The sequence below is a fragment of the Vicugna pacos genome, chromosome 26, assembly GCF_048564905.1.
Source record: "Vicugna pacos chromosome 26, VicPac4, whole genome shotgun sequence".
Taxonomy (NCBI): Eukaryota; Metazoa; Chordata; class Mammalia; order Artiodactyla; family Camelidae; genus Vicugna; species Vicugna pacos.
In genome coordinates, this window is record NC_133012.1 from 13,122,447 (window position 1) to 13,144,144 (window position 21,698).

Genomic DNA, 21,698 nt, shown 5'->3' on the forward strand with positions numbered 1-21,698 from the left:
ACTCAAATGCCATCTCCGCACAGACGTTTTCTATCCAAAAGAGCCACCTCCCTTTCATGATTACTCTTCATCCGCTTATCCTGACTCATTGCACTTATCAATACATACAACAATACCCTTTAAAACCAGGGGACAGCAAACTTTTCTCTAAAGTGTCAGAGAGCAAATAGGTTAGGTTTTGCATGTTATATGGTCTCTGTCACAACCACTCACTCTGCTGTTACAGTGCAAAAGCAGCTGCAGACAATATGCAGACAAATGAACGCGACTTTATTTCAATTAAACTCTGTAAGAGTCCCCCTCTTATTTGTAGGGGATACATTCCAAGACCCCTCAGTTGATGCCTGAAACCACAGTAGCACCGAACCCTTTATATACTATGTTTTTTCCTATACATACATGCTGGTGATAAAGTTTAATTCATACATTAGGCTCAGTAAGAGATTAACAGAAATTATAATAAAATAGAACAATTATAGCAATACACTGTAATCAAAGTTACATGAATGTGGTCTCTCTCTCTCTCAAAATATCTTATTGTACAAATTTAATGCCTTTCCCATCTTAACTGAAGCGCTTATCACACACCGTGGCCATAATTTTTGCAGTCTGAGGTCCAACAGCAAAACCACACGAATTTCTTTTTCTTTTCTATGTCAGAGATAGATTATTTCTTACCTTAGATCTTAGGAACCTTAGCATACAATGTTTTTTCTTTCCTCATTAAGTCCAGGGCTTTCATCTTGTCACTTAAAGGATGCACTTTACGGCTTGTCTTTGGCATATCCAAACTGGCACATCACTACTCGGGCACTTTGGGGCCATTATTAAGTAAAATAAGGGTGGCCTGAGCACATGCGCTGTGGCACCGCGACAGTCCCTCTGACGTCCAAGACAGCGACTACTTGACTAACGCCGGGTTCGCTGGACAAGGGATTCGCGTCCCTGGTGGGCGGAGCTGCGCCACGCGAGATTTCATAATGAAACTCTGAATGGAGCACAATTTAAAACTTAAGAATTGTTTATTTCTGGCATTTTCCATTTAATATTTTCAGACCTCAGTTCACCACAGGTAACTGAAACCTGGGTTTAGGTTCTGCATTTTCTGTTACTGATACAACCTTTGCCCTAAAAGAAAATTCCAAATTAACGCACCTAAGCGTAAATTAGCAAACTTCAAATGTAATTGGAACCCCGGTATTCTTTCCAATTCTAATGGAAACGTATACTTTGTATGCTCTTTCTGAGTCAAAAATCTTTCGAGGGATAAAATCCAAACAAACCAGCTCTTTGTTCTCCAGTACTTTGGGGATTTGTAGCAGATCTGACGTCAAAAGACTATAGCTAGTTGTTTGTGATCTCACAGAAAGACTTACATCACCTTACGAGTACTACTAACCAGCTGCCAGAACATCCCATGGTGGCTCTGTCTTTCCTAAACCTGCTTAGTTTAAGAATGTCCTTCCCTTCATAATTCATCTTTGATGAGGAAGATTATGATAGCTCTAAACACAGTCACCTGGTAGATATTTTCTCTGGACCATCGCCTTTTTGAACTTACTCTAAGAATGTCCTCCCCAGGAGCAAGATAAAATGTCCCTAAAAATAGTTCAGGGTTCCTCAAAATGTATTCCACCAAAATTAGATTTGTGAGATAATAGGTATTAAGAGTGGAAAAAGTCTTTGCCCACATAAATTTGGGAAATACTAGTTTTCTTACTGCAGGGTTTTCAGAACATCCTGGATAAAAATGTGAATGGATAGTTTTATCCGTTATGAATTTTCAAGAAGGAGCTGGAGCAGGTCCTGGTTTCTCATTCTTTAAATCCTGCACCCATTAAAAGTTATTTAATAACCTCTGGAAATGCTACTGATACAAACTGTTTTGATTATTATTAGTATTACTTGAAAACATGTTAATAAATAGAGATATGTGAAGTAGTTTGCCATAAAAATTTCAAATTTCCTATCTCAACTCTTGCTGATTAGCTGTGTATCTCAATGTAAGGTCCAGAAATAGTGATATTTCTTTTACATATTTAAAATTTCAATAAAAACATTAAAGAAGCCATGCTCATTTTTTTCTGAGATGAAGCATCTAGTTCTATTTCATATAATACAAGAATATTTCAAAGTGGGTAGTAACTCCTCAAAAATAAAAGCTCAATAAGAGGGTAATGTTTATGGAACTTTAGATGAAAAAGTAAACCAAAGGAATACTGCGGACTAGTAGAGGGAAGTAAGTCAATTTAAAAAGGAAAGAAGAGCAATAACTGCTTCTTTTCAGCAGTAATTTCCTTTTCACTGTTACCTAGCATTGTGTGTTGAACTGCTTTTACTCCATATTTACTATCTACATACATGCTTAGAAATATTTTGCAAGAACACAGCTTTAGTCAGCTTCTTCAGAAAGTGAATTCTATTTAGGATATGTGATATTAACCACCAAACTGTTCAGATTTGAAATATATCCTGGGATAATTCTACCAAACTACCATTACGAAGAACTGCATTCATCTTCAATATATTTAAAACCTCCAAATGACCAAATGTGTCTGATTTGAAAGGCAGAATAAATGTGGTATTCTGTATATATTTCCTTCATCCTCCTTTTGTTCTATTATCCAATTTGAGTTGAAACCAAAGGAGAACGTGAGAAAAATGTCAGGAGCACAGAGATCAGCTTTGCTTTCCTCTTAACACTCATTATCCATAGTCCTTTTAGTATTAAAAAAAAAAAACAGACTAGAAAGATAATATATAAAAATGTAATTCCAGTATCTTGAATTTGTCTATTAGATATATTGGCCCTCCATGATTTATTAAATTATGCTGACCTAATATGAAATCACCCCTCATAGCCATTGCAATATTCAAGGGCAGCTGAAGTTTTAGACTACTTCGTATTTTATCAAAGTGTTCCATTGAATGTTAATTTCAAAGAATATTAAAAAGCTCTTTTATGAAAAAAAAAAGATTCTGGGGATACTTCATTAGGAAAACACTATGTTAAATATAGACAAACAGATCTTCCCAGAGAAGTTGTAATACTTCTCCTAGACTCTGTGTGATCACGAACATTATGAAGTTCCAAAAGGCAGCTGCTGTATCGCATTTCTATAACATGTCTTCGCTAATGCTCCTGTTTCTTAAACTAATGTCAAATGTCTGGCATTTTTATCTATCCCTTTCACCCAGAATTTACTGTTCTAATTTAAGGTGCAAGTTTAGCCAGCAATATCCTACAGTTATCCAGAATCTGCAAAAGTAATCATTATTAGACATGTCCATGATGTAAACACATAGTATATTTTTAAGCCCTAGAATATAAATACATAATGTACAAATTCTTCCTACAAAGCAAAGCAAAAATATTTTATAATCATAAGCTCACAGGATAGGTTTAGAATTCCTGGTCTTAATAAGATCATATCAAACGAGTGACAGAGATATTTTCACTGATTGATGTGTTAAGTTTAGGAAGCATTCTAATGAATGAACAAAATTACTGTGTTAAAAACTTTAATATATTATTTTTAAGACCAAAATAATATTGAGTTTTTGATTAATACAAGCTACAGTATTTCTCTTTATCTTGATCCAGTTATTTTTTTAATATAAAATATTATTCCACTGCACTGTCTTTTAAAATTACAAGAATAGAATCAACTATCATTCAGTCTTAGAAGAGGTTCAGAGTGATTATCTACAGTACTCAGTCACAATTATGGTTCATGGAAATTTTCAAAGCAATTTGAAAAACAGTCATTTCATTTCTGTAATAATTAAATTTTGGCTTTATCTCTCTAATTACATTGATTGGTTTGTACAGTTCCATTTTCTTCTTCTCTAACTGGAGGCTGTATAAGGTCTAGTCCCATTTTCTTCATTTATATGGATTAATACACCAATAGTCATAACACTCACACATGGTTCTAACCTTCTTCCTTATTTTTCCCCAAATATACACTGCATGATGTCTGGCTAATAAAATACAGTAATGCACATATTTATTCATTGCTGAGCCATTTGTTCCCTTAGGTCGTATTGGACTTTTAAATGCATGGCTGTTTTTCTCTACTTTAAGATTACCATTTTGACTGCCTTTTAAAATGATGATTTTAAAAGTGGATATCATTGCATTTATTTGTATTTGTATTTGTATTTGTATTTGTATTTGTATTTGTATTTGTATTTGTATTTGTAGAACTTCCTGACATTCTCTTTTACCTGCTTTGGCATATTCTTGGCCATTTTCTCTTCAACTATTGTTTCTGTCCTTTTTTCTCTATTTACTCACCTTCTGGAAATCAAATTACATATAGGGTAATATTTTCTCTGTGCTGATATCACATTAAAAAATGTTCATTGTTTAATCTATGTATAAGTCTGGCTACTACTAATTTTCCAGGTCACTAAGCATTTCTTCTGCTGGTTAAATATTTTGTATTTTAAAGACTCATTGTTGAAACCTTAATTTCAGTTATTGTAGTTTTTATATGTAGAATTTCCACTTGATTTTTTTTAACAGATGCCTCTGGTGAATTTCATAAATATGGTTAAAGTTCTCTATTTTATTGTTTGCTTTCTTGGAATATCACAGTCTTTAAAAGTCCATAAATGATAACTCTAATACCTAGATCATTTGTGGGTCGATTTCTATTATCTGTTTTTCTTTGCTCCTGTTTCTTGGTATGGCTGGATATTTTGCTCGTCTGCTAGGGATTTTGCATGAAATACTGTAGAGGCTGGACAATATGTTCTTCCTTCAGAAAGAGTTCAGCCTACTTCCTGGTAAGCAGCTATAATGGGGGCCAATCACAATAATTGGGCTGGGAACTGAATTACCTTTTGGCTGGGTTGAAGTCTTGGTAAGATTTGTTTTCTCTGGTTCAGTTCCATTTCAAGTGTGTTGCCCTTGAAGGGTCCCAACTGAGAACCTGAGAGATTTACTAAACTTCTCTTTAGTTCCACCTGAACTTCAGTTTTCCTCTCATGTCCATGTGACTGCTAGAAGATCTTACCTTCTCATTCTTTGGTTCTGTGCAGCCTTAGAATCCATTAATGCCTTAAATACAACACCTCTGAGTATCAGGCCCATTTCCCTGGGCCTTCTTCTTCATGGGTCATATCCCCTCATGTGTTTGATGTGATGACAGCTCTCAATGCCAATATTTGTCTTTCTTTAACCAGAGACTTATGAAACCTTCTTACCTCTTAGCAGTAGCTCTCTGTCTTGTTCTGTCTCTTCCCTTGACAAATGCTTGAGAAGATGAGGAAATATTTGGAGAACAGCACCTAACAGCACATGGAGTTCTGTCTCCACATACTGGGAGTTCCTTTCTTCCTGATATCTTGGACACTAATCCTTATTTGCCTCTTACAGCTCTCTGATGCCTTCATATATAGATTTTTTTAAAAATTATTTTTCAGCATTGCTATTATTTTTGGTGGGAGGATTGGTTTGCCATGAGCTATTCCACCATAGCCAGAAGTTAAAAATCCCTATTTGATTAAGAATTGACAGATTCACATAGACTCCATGAAAATTTGAGAAATTAAACTCTCTGTCATAGTTTTGGAAAAAGTTGAAAGGAACTGCTTGACCACTGCATTCATAGATGTATCAATTTGACATTTCAAAAAAACATATACATACTGAATCATAAAGTGTGGTAAAAGGAACTTAAAACATAAATAAATATATTATTTTTTGGAAAAAATTTACTAAGAAATCATGAATCTAAGGAGGACAGATATAAGATATGAAAAATGTATGGACATACAATTAGATAAAAATTTTTTTGCTTAACATTTTCTAAGATAATATTCATGTAATTGATGATTTTTCTATACCTTTATTTTGGATTGGCTTTTATGGGGTTTCAGTTGGATTAACATCAGTAAAAGTGGGAGGAAAGGCAGAAACTACAGTACTTGAACTAAGTGGAAGCCAAAGCCTGACTCCAAGATGGTCAAGTGATAAGGGACTCAATTGACTTTAAAAAAGCATTGAGATCTGACAAATGATAATGCAGTGAAAAATGTTTTACTTGTCTTGAATGCAACATAGAGTGCCCTTGGATTGCTCCTTAAATTCCATTTAAGGCTATTACTTGTGTAGGCAATTGTGACATTTTCAAATGTAAAACACTTCCCAAATTAATAAATCACTCAGTCCACAAATTCCATAAAAAAGGGAAAGGGCGAGGCCTTTGTGTATGGAGTCATGTATTCTCCAAACTTCATATTTAAAAGATAGTAGAAGGAAGGCAGAAAGGCAGAAAAAAAAGGAAGGAAGCAAGAAGGGAAGAAAGGATTGAAGGAAGGGTGGGAGGGAGGGAGAAGAGAGGCATAAAACAGGAGGAAGGAAAGTGAGAGAAATTAAAGGATGAATAAAAGGGAGGAAGAGGGAGAAAGAGAGAGAGAGTTAGTTAATAGCTTCATGGTTTGATCTGATTGCATGCTCTTGGTGTCTTTCCACTTCCATCCAAAAGTCAGTAAGCAGTTGGCCACAGATTGCTGTATTCATTACATCCTTAACCAGGAACAGAAAGCAGACTTAATTTGGAGGAGAGAGAGGCAGGAAGGTAAATGAAGAAAGAAGCCAGAAACTCTAGGCACTAACATCACAAGCCTGTACTTCAGAGACAAAAGCACAAATACCCAGTCTAGATCTTCACAGAGCTTGTAAACCAGGGAATGGAACAACCGCGGGGCTTGTAGTATCAGATTTTCCACCCTAAACCCGAAGATATAAACACAGGCACAGAGTAAGGAACCATCAATTATTAAAGATATCACCTAGAACAACCCCAAAGAGCAGAACATCTGGTTGATTCCACAAAAGCCACAGTAATGAGTAGGGACAGAATTAGTATCTATGACACGCTGGTGACTACAGACTTAACCAGACATTATTGTAGGGAGGCCTCTTTTTTTGAGTGATATCATCCTACTCTGAGGTGCAACAGCTGTAAAAGAAAAGAAAACAAAGCAAAAATAACCCAGACATCTTTCTTTTTCTAGGTTAAAAACCTAAGGAATCTGCATACTGAGTATCTAAGAGTTTTCTGAGGAGCCAAACCTAATTCAGCACATCTACGTATAAGAGATATAAAGAAACATATGTTTCACACTCTTGTCCCCATATTCAGTATACTTCATCTAAGGAAAACTTAGAGAATCTTAGGAGGAGTTAGGAGGTAGGTTAAGCCATTACTTAGGGTTGTTGACTGAAATAATGATCATTCCTTTGGTTAAATCACTTACATCCCTTTTCACTATCTGAAAAGATTTACTAGTTTATCAATTACAAATCAGAAAATCACATCAAAACAAAGAACTGTTCACTTGTTTTCTAAAAATGAAACAAACAAAAAAAACCCTCAATGGCCAATTAGCCCTATATTAGCTTTATGATATTCAGTGAAAGAAAGGTAAAATTCCCTCTGAAAAAAATTTTTAAATGACACAAATGTTCCACAATTGAGAACAAAGAAACATAAAAAATGATGACAGAAATAAACATTTACCTACAATATCAATGAAATTTCTACATGCTCATCTTACAATCCTCAGGGATGTAAAATGCATGATATAATGCATTTCAGCAACACTATGACAAAACTTAATCTTATGTACAATAAACTACTTTTTGGACGTTTTAAATAAGCTTATTTGTTCCCTCTCTTTGTTATTTTCAAATTGTGAGAAATGGAAAATAACTGTCTTTTTTTGTTTTCATCTCTTGATTTCCACAAATCCTTCCCAATGGGAAAAATTGTTATTGGAAACCATGGCCTGGGCTTGTTCATTTAGTCATGACTAAGTTTTAAATCATTATACACTTGAGGCAGAAACTTTTGGCCCTACGTAAATTAAGACAAAACAAAACCCAGGAAAAAAACAAAAACAAAAAAACATAGACCTCACTTTTCACGTCTCTTACGACTTTAAAACATTCCCCCAAACTTTTACTGTGGTGAGGGCTCCAGCTTTCACTACACTGAATAACATGTATGCTATGAGTCTCAATTTATTAACAACCTATGTTTCAAACATTGATTTTTGGAATCAGAATACAATTCATTTTCCATAGAAATAAAATGATGCCCCTGGAGTATACTATTCATCTCCAACACTGAGATTAAAATACACACTGATTTTTACTAAACATTTTTTTGGTGCATTCTTTGTTAATATCATGTAATTCTTTTTTTCCCTCCTTTTTCAGTTTTATTAGGTAGAATTATTACAGTTCAACTGCACATACACATTATATTGCATGTAAATACATATATACAGTATACTGCCCTTTTTTTAGTTTACATATATATGTTTTCTTATTAGGTATATGATTTATGCTACTAGCTCTTTTTGTGACATTGAATAATTTCCACTTCGCGTACGTTAGATCTGGTTTGGGGGAATGTGTGATTGTGAAGAATTGGTGTGCCATACGTTTTCTAGGATTTTCTCTTTATTGACCAGATTCACTCATCTAGTAAGTGGTAGAGATGGGATTTTTTTCCAGGTAATCTGACTCCAGAGCCTTTGCTCTTTACTACTTCTCAAAACTATTTTAGAAAAGAACAAAAGAAAGTTGCTTGCTATATAGTAAGTCTTCATTTCTTCTAGGTGATAAACAGTACAATAATACCTTTTTCTTCGATTTTGTCAATTTTTGTTTATGCAGTGGATAGGCTAAGAATTAACGTACACATCACATAAGAAAACATTTTTTTCTAATATTTGCTGCCATTTTAGAGTGAAAGATGTGGTTATAGTTGCTTGTCTTTTATTTTTAGTTTTTTAATTTCATGCATTTTTTTTTCAAACAGACCAGTCAAATTGGGTTTCCTGATCCTTTGAGAACACTTTGCAAACTATTCTCAAACATTAAAATGTTTTACATTTTACATTTACATTTTTAGAAAATACATATGCATACTTATCAGGCTCTGAAATATTTATGAATGGTGTATGTGTAAATCTTCCTAAAATTTGTCCCTAGTATAGTGAAATATGTGAAAGATTCAAGCTCTAGAATGCTGGCAGCATGGATAACAAAATGCTGATACATTTTTTACTCCAAAGAGTACAATTTTTGAAACAAAACTCATCTTGGAAACTATCTCTGGTTGACTTGGTCAACCTCAGCAATGATGGCTGGGCAGGCCTCTTACCAGGTGACTCACTCCCCTTCGCAATTGCTCAGTCTACAGTATGTCACTGTGGGTATCCACTGACACTCACAGGGGAAAAAGCTTGGTAATGAATCACAAAGTCCTGGAACAGAAGCATATTTTCAAGCAATGTTAATAGGATTGCCCAGGGTCGAAAGAATTGTTTCTCTCCTGTGTCTCCTAAATTATTTTTTTAAAATAGTGTCTATATTATCTTTAAAATGAATCCCACCTCTCTCCTTTGTCCACAGTGTTTTCATTTTAATTTCAGACATACTCTATCTTGGTTTAGAACATTTTTGGTTGCAGGCAATGTAGTTTCTAATATATTGCCACAAACGTATAGTATCTGATTTGTCAACAAGGGAAACACCATTGTTTTTCATCATTTTCTGGGAGCTACAGGGGGTTTTGAGCATTTGTGTTTCCCTACTCGGATCTTTTAGCCATTTTGTTTTGAGACCAAGATGAACTCAGGCAATTCAGGCCAGTTTGCAGGCAGCTCATGGATTACTGAAGAAACCAATTTAATGAACATCTTGTACCTTACAAGCCACAATCATTCCAGAGGTTAACCTTACGAAGCAATTAAGAAAAATCATCCCAGTATTGTGAAATGACCTAGAATCAGAGATCACTGGGCTTGACAAAGACTCTTTTTATGTAGAGAGCTAACTATACAGTTGGACTTGAGTAAATAATAGTCTTTGGAAATGTGTAGATTGACAGATAGCTCAGCTCCAATGGAGTTGATATAAAAGAGAGAAACAGAGGTAACTTCTGCCTTTGCAAGAGAAAGAACAGGGAAAGGTCATTTTGGAATTCATGAGACAATATTTCCAGTGTCAAAGGAGGGATAATTGTCTCTTTCAAAGAGGAGACTGTACTGGTATTTGTTTTAATTAACCCAAGAAGTACAATTTTCAAACTTTATTATTTGCGGATATTGCATGCATCACTGGCAAATATAGGACAGGACTTAGGAATCTGACACAGGAGAAGGGAATACTGTTTTATCCCTTTGCATGCCAGTGACAAGTTGTGATGCGACGTGAGGAAAAAAAAGATCTTGAGGAAGAACACAATGGGGTATTATTTAACTGAGGAATACTTTTCAATTTGGTGGCAGCCATAACTTTGTAATACCAGATTACAAATTTCCCCAAATCTGTATTATTGTGAAAGTCTCAGTAAGTATATATGCCATTGGGACTATCAGGTTTTAGTCCCTGAACCTTTTCATAATTCATAACTCTTTTGATATCATTTTCTTATAAATTTAGGAAAACATGTTTTTAAAGAATTAAGGAGAAGTTCTACAATAAAACATATTAAAATTAGAGGTAGTGAAAGTTAGAAGGTTTAGTATAACTATAAAATTAGAATTACAGTTGAAAAGTAAGCTTATTTTTAACTGTAATTGTACACTTTATTTTCTGAACATTTTTTCCTTTTCTAGCAGATAACTTAATAATATTTTGATGAGTTCATAATTCAAGACTGAAAAGTTTTCCTGAATAATCTTGCAAAATTAATGGCCATGAACAAACACACATTTTTATACATATTCTTAAGATAACTGTAAGATAAAGGAAAGTAGGGAGTAAATATATTTGAGAAAACAAAGGTGTATAATTATCTTTTGCCTGGTTGAGGTCACACTGAATTCATTTATTGACTATTTCTTAATCAGAATTTACTGCTATTAAGTCTCACTTGCTTTCAGCTGCATCTAGTATCAAATTTTGTTTGGGAGATAGTGTTTAGAAATCTTATATAAAAGTGCAATAAGACTATAGCAACATTTGAAGAGTCATCTAATGAAAAAAGGTAAAGTAAATTTAGTATTTTAAATAATTTTTTCTTCATAAATAAATAAATAAATGCATTTATTTATTTATAAATATATTAAAATTAGTTAATTCAAAAAATTGTACCAGGTCATAGTTATGTCTATATTTGCCTATAGTTTGACCGACTTCAGTAGTTATATCTGTTCTGGAAATTAAACATCCCCCAGTGAGAGTAAAAGGGTTACTCACCTCATGTTATTCTATGAATGGCTAGTGGAGATACTGGAATACTTTCTAATATCAAAGCATCCAGATATCCTCATGCCAAATTGGTGATGTGATTGCTGTATTTCATAAGGTTTTACTTTTCGACCATTAGCTAAAACATTAGATGTGAACAACTACCATAAACACACCAGAAGAAAAAAACTAGTTAGTTGAAATTATTGCTCTGTTCTCCAGCTTGAGCTGCTTCAGTAGACTACACCGATCTCAAGTGATCTTAGAATTAAAACACTGGTACCTTGCGAATAGCAACAGTGGTAACCTAGATCTGAGAATGCTGCCTTGGCTACACATCTGATCTGTACAAACCAGGCTGAGCTTACTTGGTACATTGGGAGTCTCAGGGTGAGTGTAAGCCCACAGTCATACATACATGGTGTACCTGGGACTGCTGGGTTCCTCACCAGGACATTCTATTCTAATGTCAAGACAGTCTATGATGGCTGTGTTTGCTCAGCTACCTCCACAGTTGAGCTAACTGCAGTTCTGAGATGAGAATGGTTATGGCATGAATAATAATAAGGAAGTAACAATAGTTAGAAAGAGTTCACAGTCATTACCTCAATTGCTCTTTACAATAACCCACTCAGGCAATTTAATCCTTATTTTACAGAAGAACTGAGAAATAGGTAAGTGACTAGCCCACATAACAATGAGTGTCTTTAGTATTTTCACCAGAATCAAGATGGAATGTTTTAAATATAATTATTTATAAAAATAAAGAGAAATGGAATATAATTAGATATATACAACAACTAAAACAGATTCACTTTATCAAAAAAGATTCATAAATCAGTAAGTCATTTATAGATATTCCTGTTTTTGTTTGTTATAATTATGAAAATAGAAATGCTATACATTTATTAACAGAATATAAGGCCCAGGATATTTAGGTTTTCAGTTTTTTCAGATAAAACTACTGAGTACAAACTGAGCAGCCAATTCATTTGTCTGGTTTAAGGACGTATATTTCATTGGAAATCTCATGACTATCCTCAAAAGAATTTACAGAAATGCTGTTAGCCTGGCTAGATTTTTTTATTCAACTTCCTGTACTTGAAACTCAATAGTACTCAGTTAGCATTGTAGAAATGTTATTATTTTACAGTTAAATTTAATTACAAAGATGCCTTCTTTGTCTCCTAAAATATGTCTTAGAATGTAAAAGATACTGATATCTGCTAATTGTTTAAGCAAATAAATACATTCTGAATTTGCAAAACATGGCTGCTTTCTTTTTTTTTTTTCCTTCATGTCTACCCAGCTGACAGCCAAAAATTGAGAATACACTGCAAAATCTTTCTGAGAATATTCAATTATTTCATATGTGTGCCAAGTTTTAAAATCCTCTCATGGTTAAATGGTAAAATTAAAATGTTTTAACTGTCACTGTACTAGAATTTCTTGAATATGGCATTTAAAAAGAGTGGTGGTGAAAAGGGAGAATTATTTTTTTGGCGTACGTGCAGTTTGGCTTGTTCATGTAGTTACAAGAAAACAAATGTTTGTCCAACAAAATGCTGAGAATCATGTCTCCTGGGAAACTTATACAAGGTCATAGTTTCATGTGCATAAAAAAATCTTGTAAAAAGCGCACTAGCATGTAATACTGAGAAAGTAGAGAAGTGGTTGGGGAAAAGTTTGATTCTGTTGGTTGAAACATCTATTAAGGAAAAAAATAAGTTACTGTCTTCTTGAAATAGTATTTCATATGCCAAACATATTAACAAAGTACATTATTTTCTTAAAAGATCACTTCCAACAAGTGTCTGAGAAGGCAAAGAGTAATGATCAAATTCCAGCATTTTTACAGAGAACAGAGGAGTTAGACTTTGAGCAAAACTGCCTGATGGCTGCATAATGGAGAAGCTGGTATGAAAGTTTCAGAACTTGTGTAGAATGGGCAGTACTGGGGCAATGTGGGAGAGGTATGCAGATGGTAAAGATCATGGAGCACAGACAACTGTGGCTGTGACTTCTGCTAACTCTGGGATCCTGCTAGTTTCATTCATCACTGAATCCCCTTATGTCAAGTGCTCAGCACATGGTAGACTCTCAAAAAACTATTTGTTGAATGATTGCATAACTAAATAGTAAACAATCTAGTTAGACAAAAGTGTGAGAATTGATTTAACATCAGAATCTGTGGACAGCTCACCACAAATCAGGTGAAATGAGTCCTTTGCTTATGAAAGCAAATATTACAAACAGGTGTCACAAGTATGAAAACATCTGCCTTTGGTAAAGAAAGGTGAGGAGACGGAATGTTGTACTAACAGGATCATACGTGTTCAGATGGATACATTGTACACGTGTTGCCCCCACAGAGAAGCACTTGTCTGGCCTGTTAAAATATGTGCGTCATCATATCACGTTACTCCTCTCCTAGGAAACCCTCCAAAGGCTCACGTGACATACAGGGTAAGGGCCAAAGGTCCTCAAAGACCTTCACTTCTTGGACCTTTTCTCCTACAGGTTTCATCCATCTCACTCTGCCAGCCACACCTGCCTCCCCAGATCCTATGTCAAGCCCTTTGTGCTAGGTGAACTCGCGGGCACTGCAGTTCCCTAACCCCGAACTGCACCTGCAATGCTGGCTTACCCTCCCCATCTGCTATAGGTCTTAATTCCAATATCGCTTTCTCAACAGGGCATTTTCTGGCCACCTTGTCTAAAATTGCATCTCCTATCTTTTTCTCTGCTTCATTTTTATGTATCACTATATACCTTCTTATGTATTTTACTTACGTATCTTTTATGTCTTCCTCACTGCAATGTAAGCTTCATGAGGGTAGGGATTTTTGTCTGTTTTGTAGTTGTTTTGTCTATTTTTTTTTGGTATCCTAACCCTTTAGAACATTGTTTGAAAGACAGCATTTGTTGAATTAATGGATGAGCAAATTAATAAATTAATCAAATTAACAAAATTTTTCATGCTTTCTGGTTGAACGTTATCATCTATTTTACAGATGCAAATTGACTGAAATGACAATTATCAAGTGAAATGGCAAACATTAAGAAGAGAAAAAAGTTTTGTGTCTAAAAGAGGAAAAACATCAATCCTGCAGATTTCATGCAACAGAGTTTTATATAAAAGTAAAATCTTAGACTAGAGGTTCTTAATCTGGGGTTCACGGACCCCTAACAATTTCATAAGGAGTCTCTGAACCTGTATATTTTTAGGCTAATTTGTATTGTGTACAGTATTTATTTTTCTGGTAAGACAGACTACAGCCTTTGTTATATACTCAAAGACAATGTTTACAAAAGTATGGTCTTCTTACCACCTATAGTAGTATAACCAGCATTGAGTGGTACTCATAAAAATTGTATATCCCTGGGTTTCTCTCCAGACATACTGAAGCCAGAATCTCTGGAGGATGGACCTGGGATAACTTATTTTGCAATAACATTTTTAGTTGATTTTTATCAAAATTTTATTTCAAGATTCACTGTTTCTAGGGGGTTGTGATGCCCTAAATGTCATTTTGCCTGGTTGTTTTCAAGGTTACAAAGTGTCACTTATATTTGATCATCTCTGCAGGCCAGTGAGGCCAACAGAGGTAGGTAGCTATTCTCCTTTGTTCCCTGGCAAGGAAACTGATTCTGAGAAGTGATTTGACCTAGTTCTCAAAGTTAATTCCAAGGTTCCTTTACTCTATGTGTTTACTTTTTGACGAGCTTCTTCCAAAAGGAATTCTCAGAGATCTTCCTAATATAGCAGCCATAACATTTCCAGTAACATTCAAGACATTTATTGAATTTTTCAATGCTATCAAATAAATATGTAGAGCAATGTAAACAGTAAACAGCCCTGTAAAAATGAAATTTTAGAAGCACTGTGTGACATTTCTGTATAGTTTATAAACTTTTTGGCTTTTCCATCTACAAGGTGGTTCCTTAACACTGCATTCCTCTACTGTTTCTGTTCACATTGCCCCTCTCTTCTCAATTATCTTTGTTTTCAAGTTCAGCATCATTCAGTGCAGGATTTCTAGGCCAATAGTTTCACATGTGAAAGTTTTCTTGCCTATGTTGCCCTTGAAAGCAGGAATTCTGTGTTCCCTTTTCCTTCAAATGGGACTTGACAGGTAGTAGATTCCCCAAATAAGATGGCCTTTGTGGCCCTGAGGCTTGAAAGCTGGAATCAGTTCCAAATACAGATTTCACTAACGTTGACTGAGCTCATATTACAGCACTGTCCCGAGTGCTTGCACAGACTCTTCCAGCTGTGTATCAAGCTGCAGAAAAATCAACTCAACATAATTAAATCTGCTGTTATCAATGGGTTTCAGTGGCTGCGCTGCCTATTTTATTTTGTAGTTGTCCTAATAGAAAACATTGCCCATTTTTAGAATACAGCCTTAATTGTGGCTTAGATTATTTGTATTCAATTCAAAAATTGGATTTAAAATCTTTCTTCTTGATACATTTCTATTTCTGTGTATGACTTCATTTGCACTCAGCATTTCAAAAATGTGTTTCTCTGTAAAATAAATGAGTTTTGTGTATGAAACTTACAGTGTGGGGAATACAGTCAATAACTATGAATTTATCTTCATATGGTGACATTTTGTAACTAGACTTATCATGGTGATCAGTTTGAAATGTATAGAAATATCGAATCACTATGTTGTATAACAGGAACTAACATGCTGTGGTAGGTCAATTATAATTCAAAAACAAATAAACAAATTTATAGAAAAAGAGATCAGATTTGTGGTTACCAGAAGTGGGATGTGAGAGGAGGGAGAATTAGATGAAGGCAATCAAAGGTACCAACTTACAGTTATAAGAAAAATAAGTACTAAGGATATAATGAATAACATGATAAATATAATTAACACTGCTGTATATTATATGTGAAAGTCATTAAAAGAGTCAATCCTAAGAGTTCTTATCATAAGGAAAAAATCTTTTTTTCTATTCTTTTAATGTTGTGACTATATGAGATGATGAATGTTCACTAAACTTACTGTGATAATCACTTCATGATGTATTGAAATCAAACCATTATGCTGTAAACCTTAAACTTATACAGTGCTGTATGTCAATTACATCTCAATAAAACTGGAAGAAAAAAAAAATGTGTCTCTCCTTCTCAGGGTATTGTGAGCTCCTTTCTTGAATCCAGCCCTATGCTCCACTCTTGTTAACCGTTTGACAAATGTTTACTAAGTAAAAGAATGAAGACAAAATATTTTTTAAAAACCACCATTTCTATGTTTATTTTGTGGAATTATTTAAAATATTCTCCAGTCAAACAAAAATTTACTGTATATTATAAAATATACTCCTGTCATATTTAATAATGACTGGAAATTTCTTAGACATTAAATTAGGAGAGATGAGGTTTACAAAATGGAAAGTAGAAAATTACTTTATAAATGTATCAGTGATGAGGGAAAAAAGAGAAAACTAGTATAATAGTTATTTATTCTTAAGAGAACAAGGCAAGAGCAGTTAATTTAATTAAATAATTTGATGTTATAGGAAATTCTGAGGATACTAAAAACAAGTGAGCAGTTTTCTAGAGGAAATCAATACATACACAAATAATGGTAAATAAGACTATGAAAGTAAAAACAAAGTTCACGCAAACTCTCCTTAGGAATCTGGTGGTTTAGTTTAATGACGCGACCTAGTCACATTCGCCCCTCCTATACAGCTAAGACGTAATTAAACCTTTCCTTTTTACCTCTGTATTATGGTACAATGTGAGAATAGTTAAAAAGAGGAACTATCTTTCATTCCTTTAAATTATTATCATTTATTATTTTCTCTGAAACAGTTTATTAAAGTATAGAATAGGTTCAAGACAAAAGAACACATACCACAACACTGGACAGTAAAATAACTGTATGAGAATTTTGAAGCTCAGTGCAAATCTCAAGGTGATCAGTGGATGCTAGAAACATCCTCTACATGTTGGGAGAGGGCTATTAAAAAGCTTTCTTTCTTTAAAAAAGAAAACAATGATTCTAGTAACTACAGAATGCAAAGTTTAAGTCACATAAGGATAGACAACAGTCAAATATTATCAGAGTTAAAAATTTAATTCTAGACAAAATTTGTGTGTTACAAGTTTATTACCATTAGATGCACAACTTCAATGAAGCCACTTTGGAAAGACTCGTAACTCTGGAGATGGAGGAAACCTTAACCATCATCTAGTCTTACTCTTTTGTGTTTTTGATAAGGCACATGAGCTCCAGAAAGATAAAGTGAGTTTCCCAGGGTTAAACTGAGTGAGAAGTAAAACACAGAACTCCTACCTCTCATAGCCCACTGCTATTTCTACTAATTGAAGTTTTGATTTTCTTGGAGCCTTGATAAGATACAGCCAATAAAATGTTCTAACATGGGGTGAGCCCGTTAAAAGAATTCCCTTGTCATTTGAAATGCTAAGTTGACATTTGAGAAAACTCCAAAATAATACTTTGTTCTCTGTTACCACTGAGCTCACACTGTACAACATATGAAAACAGTGATCTGATGTTAAGTCCCTACTACAATTTTGAAATCACAGATGTTGCTGACACATCATAAGTCAGTAGTTGAAAGCACTTTAAGTGACCTTTTGAAATATGGGCTCAATCTATAATTGCAGTTTTTCCCCCTCAAGCTCTCCTACCCCTGTCATGTGTAATGGACACTAAAAGCCAAGTTCATAGGTTCCCTTCACTTAGAAAAAAGGTTTGCTTTTTGCTTTTGGTAAAAATCTACCCACCCCAAATTCACATACTGTTAAGTTGGTAAACAATTTTATAAGCTAAGATATTAAAGACTCATGGCATAAGAATATAGTGTATTATACTACAAAATATGTATTTTCTCTTTCATAGAATAAAATCCAACTAACTCACTAACCACCTAAAAATGTTAAGCCTTCAATACAGTTGTATTATCACAGATCAGTATATTTCTTGTGTCCAGCTCGTGAATAAGAATTCTGTCCTAAGAGTTTTAAACAATCATCTGAACTAGAGTTTGATTTTCTAAATGTAGCACATCTTCTAAAGATTCTCTAAAGAGCAGTTCTCTTCAAAGTTCTTTTCTTCCCTTGTTTTATCTCTTGAGGATTTCTAAGTTCTGTGAAGTTCTGTGATGCTCCATGTTTTTCAGATTTCTTTCTTTCCCTTCCCCTCTTTCATTGTTTCTTTTCTTTTCTTTTCTTTTCTCTTTCTCTGGGACAGGAAGTTGAGGGTGTTGATCTCATCTGGATCTTTCCCAATGTCAGAAGGTGGTCTTTTCAAAAAGATTCCTGGTCATGGATTTCTTCCTGATTTTATTTTTTCAGATAATTGTGTTAATAAATGAGTTCTAAGTGTTTTCTTTCCTCCTCCCTCCCCATAGCTGTAAAATCACCAAATGACTCCTTTGAGGCTAATCACTGGGCTCTTAGAGAAATAAGTATTATCTCTTTGTTCACTGAAACTGCACTGTGTCTTCCTGACAGGGGTGTGGGTGGGGGCTGGGGGTGCACAGTGACCAGCTCTCTGGTCCAGCTGGCCCTCGACTCCCTGGCATCAGTGTGCCCTAGGCTGATACTGTGGACCTGCTTCTTTGGAACAGCGAAGTTTCTGAAGGCTCACTGTTACAATTTCCCTTTCCCATCCGCTCTAAATAGTGACCTCTTTGATTTTTAGAAAAGGGAAATGTTATGGAAAAACTGCTTCCTGTGAATAAGCATAATAAAAGTAGAAGGATACAAATGTCACATAACATATTCTATAAAAAGACTTGTGCGCACAAGTCTTTTTATAAGTTTATGAGTAAGAGGATGGCCTGGGGAACACCCCTTCCACTCACCCAACATGTGCCTGGAATGCCACCGAATTCCTCTCTGGTTGTTTCTGTACCCAACCGTTCTTCCATTAACTTGAAGTTACTTCCTCCTTCTGAAAGGTCCCCAGGTGATTCTGCTCACTGCTAAAGGACTAGCATCTAAAGCAGAGCTTGGCAGGTACTGAGCCCTCCATGAAGATTGCTGAGCCCAAGAACAAACGAATCCCAGCAGCCAGTGAAGTTGTCCTACCTAGATATGTATTGTCTGTATCCCTTGCACATTTTAAAAATATGCTGCCTTGCTCTCATTTACATCTGTATAGGTAGGTCTATCTAATTGCCTCACAGCACCTGAAGGGTTGTTTCTCCTCTTAGCAACTTTTATCTCTCACATTTCATGATAAAAGCTTAGTGAATGTTGGTTGTCTAATTAAAAGATATCCATAATGATTTTCCTCAAGCTCATTGTAAATGTTCTATGCATCTATTCATTTAGTCATCATGATAGTTCTCTAGGCCTCATTACATGCTAGAGTTGCAGAGGCAGATAAAAAAAATGGTCTTTACGTTGGAGGATCTAATCTCCTAGGGTAGGTACAAAGTTAATAAACACTGCCAGTTCAAGGTTATGAGCGTCTATCTAATGGCATGAAAGTACAGCTGTGGGACTATACGGTTCTGAGATGGGACACAAGAAAGGTCAGGGAGACACCTAGGGAGGTGATGATGTGTATCAAAATTTGGGGGCACAAGGAGATAATTTCCTCCTGTGTTTCCTGCTGGCACACTCCGCTATTCAAAGGGTAAAAGTGATCAGCACGTGTGAGGAGTAGATATCTAAGACTAAGGCCAGGCATATCTAGGAATCGTAATGCATACAGCAAACACTACTGCTGTGAGCACTGATACTGAAGACAGATTCCTTTCTTCTATAGAACTATGCTGGTCCATGCTGCACAATGTGAGGGAAAACCAGGTTCCTATGGATGTAAAAATATGTGTAGAACAATGTGATGATGGAAACTGCCACTCCAGTGAATTAGCTTCCCATACCAGTGTGTCTTGGCATCACATAAAGAGATGTGTCACCATCTCTCTATGTGAAGATCCACATCGGTCCGCATAGGGTTTCTCAACATTTAAATACATGAACAGTCATGTCCCTCTACCTCTTTAACAAACATTCACATCTTCAGCTTCTTCCTGCCCTTCCCCCTCAACCCCTGCCCTGCTCAGGGCATGCCTCTGCCTTTGGGTGATGAGCACCATGTATTCTGTCACTTATCATCAGGTCAGATTTTTGTAGAGTTTATCTTCCATAGTTTTACATAATAATACATTAAAAAAAGATAGTTGTTTATCCCTTTCTCAAATATATAATGATATTTATTACTGATTTCAAACTATGCATCGTCCTTTAGAGTGGGCATTTTCCCCACTCCCTGCTCTTCCCCCTTGCAAAGTGTTATATTCAGTCCCTTTTTTTCTGCAGGTTTAGGAGCAGGCTCACTGACTTACCCAAGATCACTGAGCTAGTTAGTGGCAGAGCTGGGACCAACTTTATCTTTTCTCTCTGATGCAAGCACTCTTTCTGTTACCCCACAATATCTTCCTGATTTGTATATGTCGATAAGCATGGAGTGCAAGGGGGCTGCCTGCGACATACTGTGTGATGTTCCTGCATGTCCAGCAGTAGCAGTTGTAGTGGGGCACTTATCTCTGCTAATATCTAGCTCATTTTACCTTAGTAATAGTGGAGAGAACCTAGGATCTCTCTTCTTTTTCCACTGTGCTCCATATCTGCACTATAAGGGGGAAAGCCACATGACAGGGACAGATGGGGCAGAATCAGACTCCTGGTGTTCTTCCACTCCAGCCTTTCTCCAGGAGGGCACAGATCTATGTTGCAAAGCCATGGGGTACACAGGCCTTATCAGTCAGCAGGCATATTTTCGCCTTAGTCCATACAAATTCTATCCAAATCTACTTAAGATCATTTTTATTAAAAATCGACCAATTCTTCTGCTGTCATTTCATCCTGGAGTCTATAGTAACATATACCATATGTGCTGAGAATAATTGAGAAACCCTGAGTCCATCTGGGAACCTCGCTTTTTATAACTCAGTTGGCAATCTATCTTGAACAAGAGGAATAAAATATCTTTGTCATTCTTGTTCTTTTTGCAGATGTGTCTATTCTTTACAGCTAAATACAATGCCCCTTTGAAAGCAGAAGAAATGAACAGGACTATAATCAAAGGACTTTATAAGGAGTTAAAGCTCACTCTCTACCCACAGCATTTACAGAAGAGCACTGAACACGTTTTATCAGTTGCTGTAACTGCTTCTGGAGCTCCCAGAACCTTATGGTTTTATTGTTGATTATTATGATGCATAGGTACCATTCGTGCAAAGAATAAAAATAAATCAGAAGTTACTGGCCTTTACAACATACATCTGGAAGATTTGAATTGAAATATCTCAACTGTCCAAGATAGCCTTTTATATATTCTTAGAAAAACAAGCAAGGGAGTTTGGGAGATGCTTTTTATCTGGTTGCCAACATTCAAGGAACTTCACAAAAGACTGTTATCTAGCATGATAACTTGGTGTGACTGAATATGTATCAGGTTTGCCATTCTGT

General features: G+C 35.4%; 1 protein-coding gene across 11 annotated transcripts in view; it reads right to left on the reverse strand.

Annotated features, from left to right (window-relative positions):
* The window catches only part of DLC1 (DLC1 Rho GTPase activating protein), a 355,265-nt gene that overhangs the window by 289,575 nt on the left and 43,992 nt on the right, over positions 1–21,698 (reverse strand). The window contains exon 1 of one of the 11 annotated variants that reach the window (XM_072950358.1): positions 679–869. The exons of the other annotated variants lie outside the window; for them this stretch is intronic. Within the exon in view, the coding sequence (XP_072806459.1) occupies positions 679–702 (24 nt within the window). The 5' untranslated portion in view covers positions 703–869. Of the gene's footprint in view, positions 1–678; positions 870–21,698 lie in introns of those variants that run through there. 11 annotated transcript variants of the gene reach the window in all.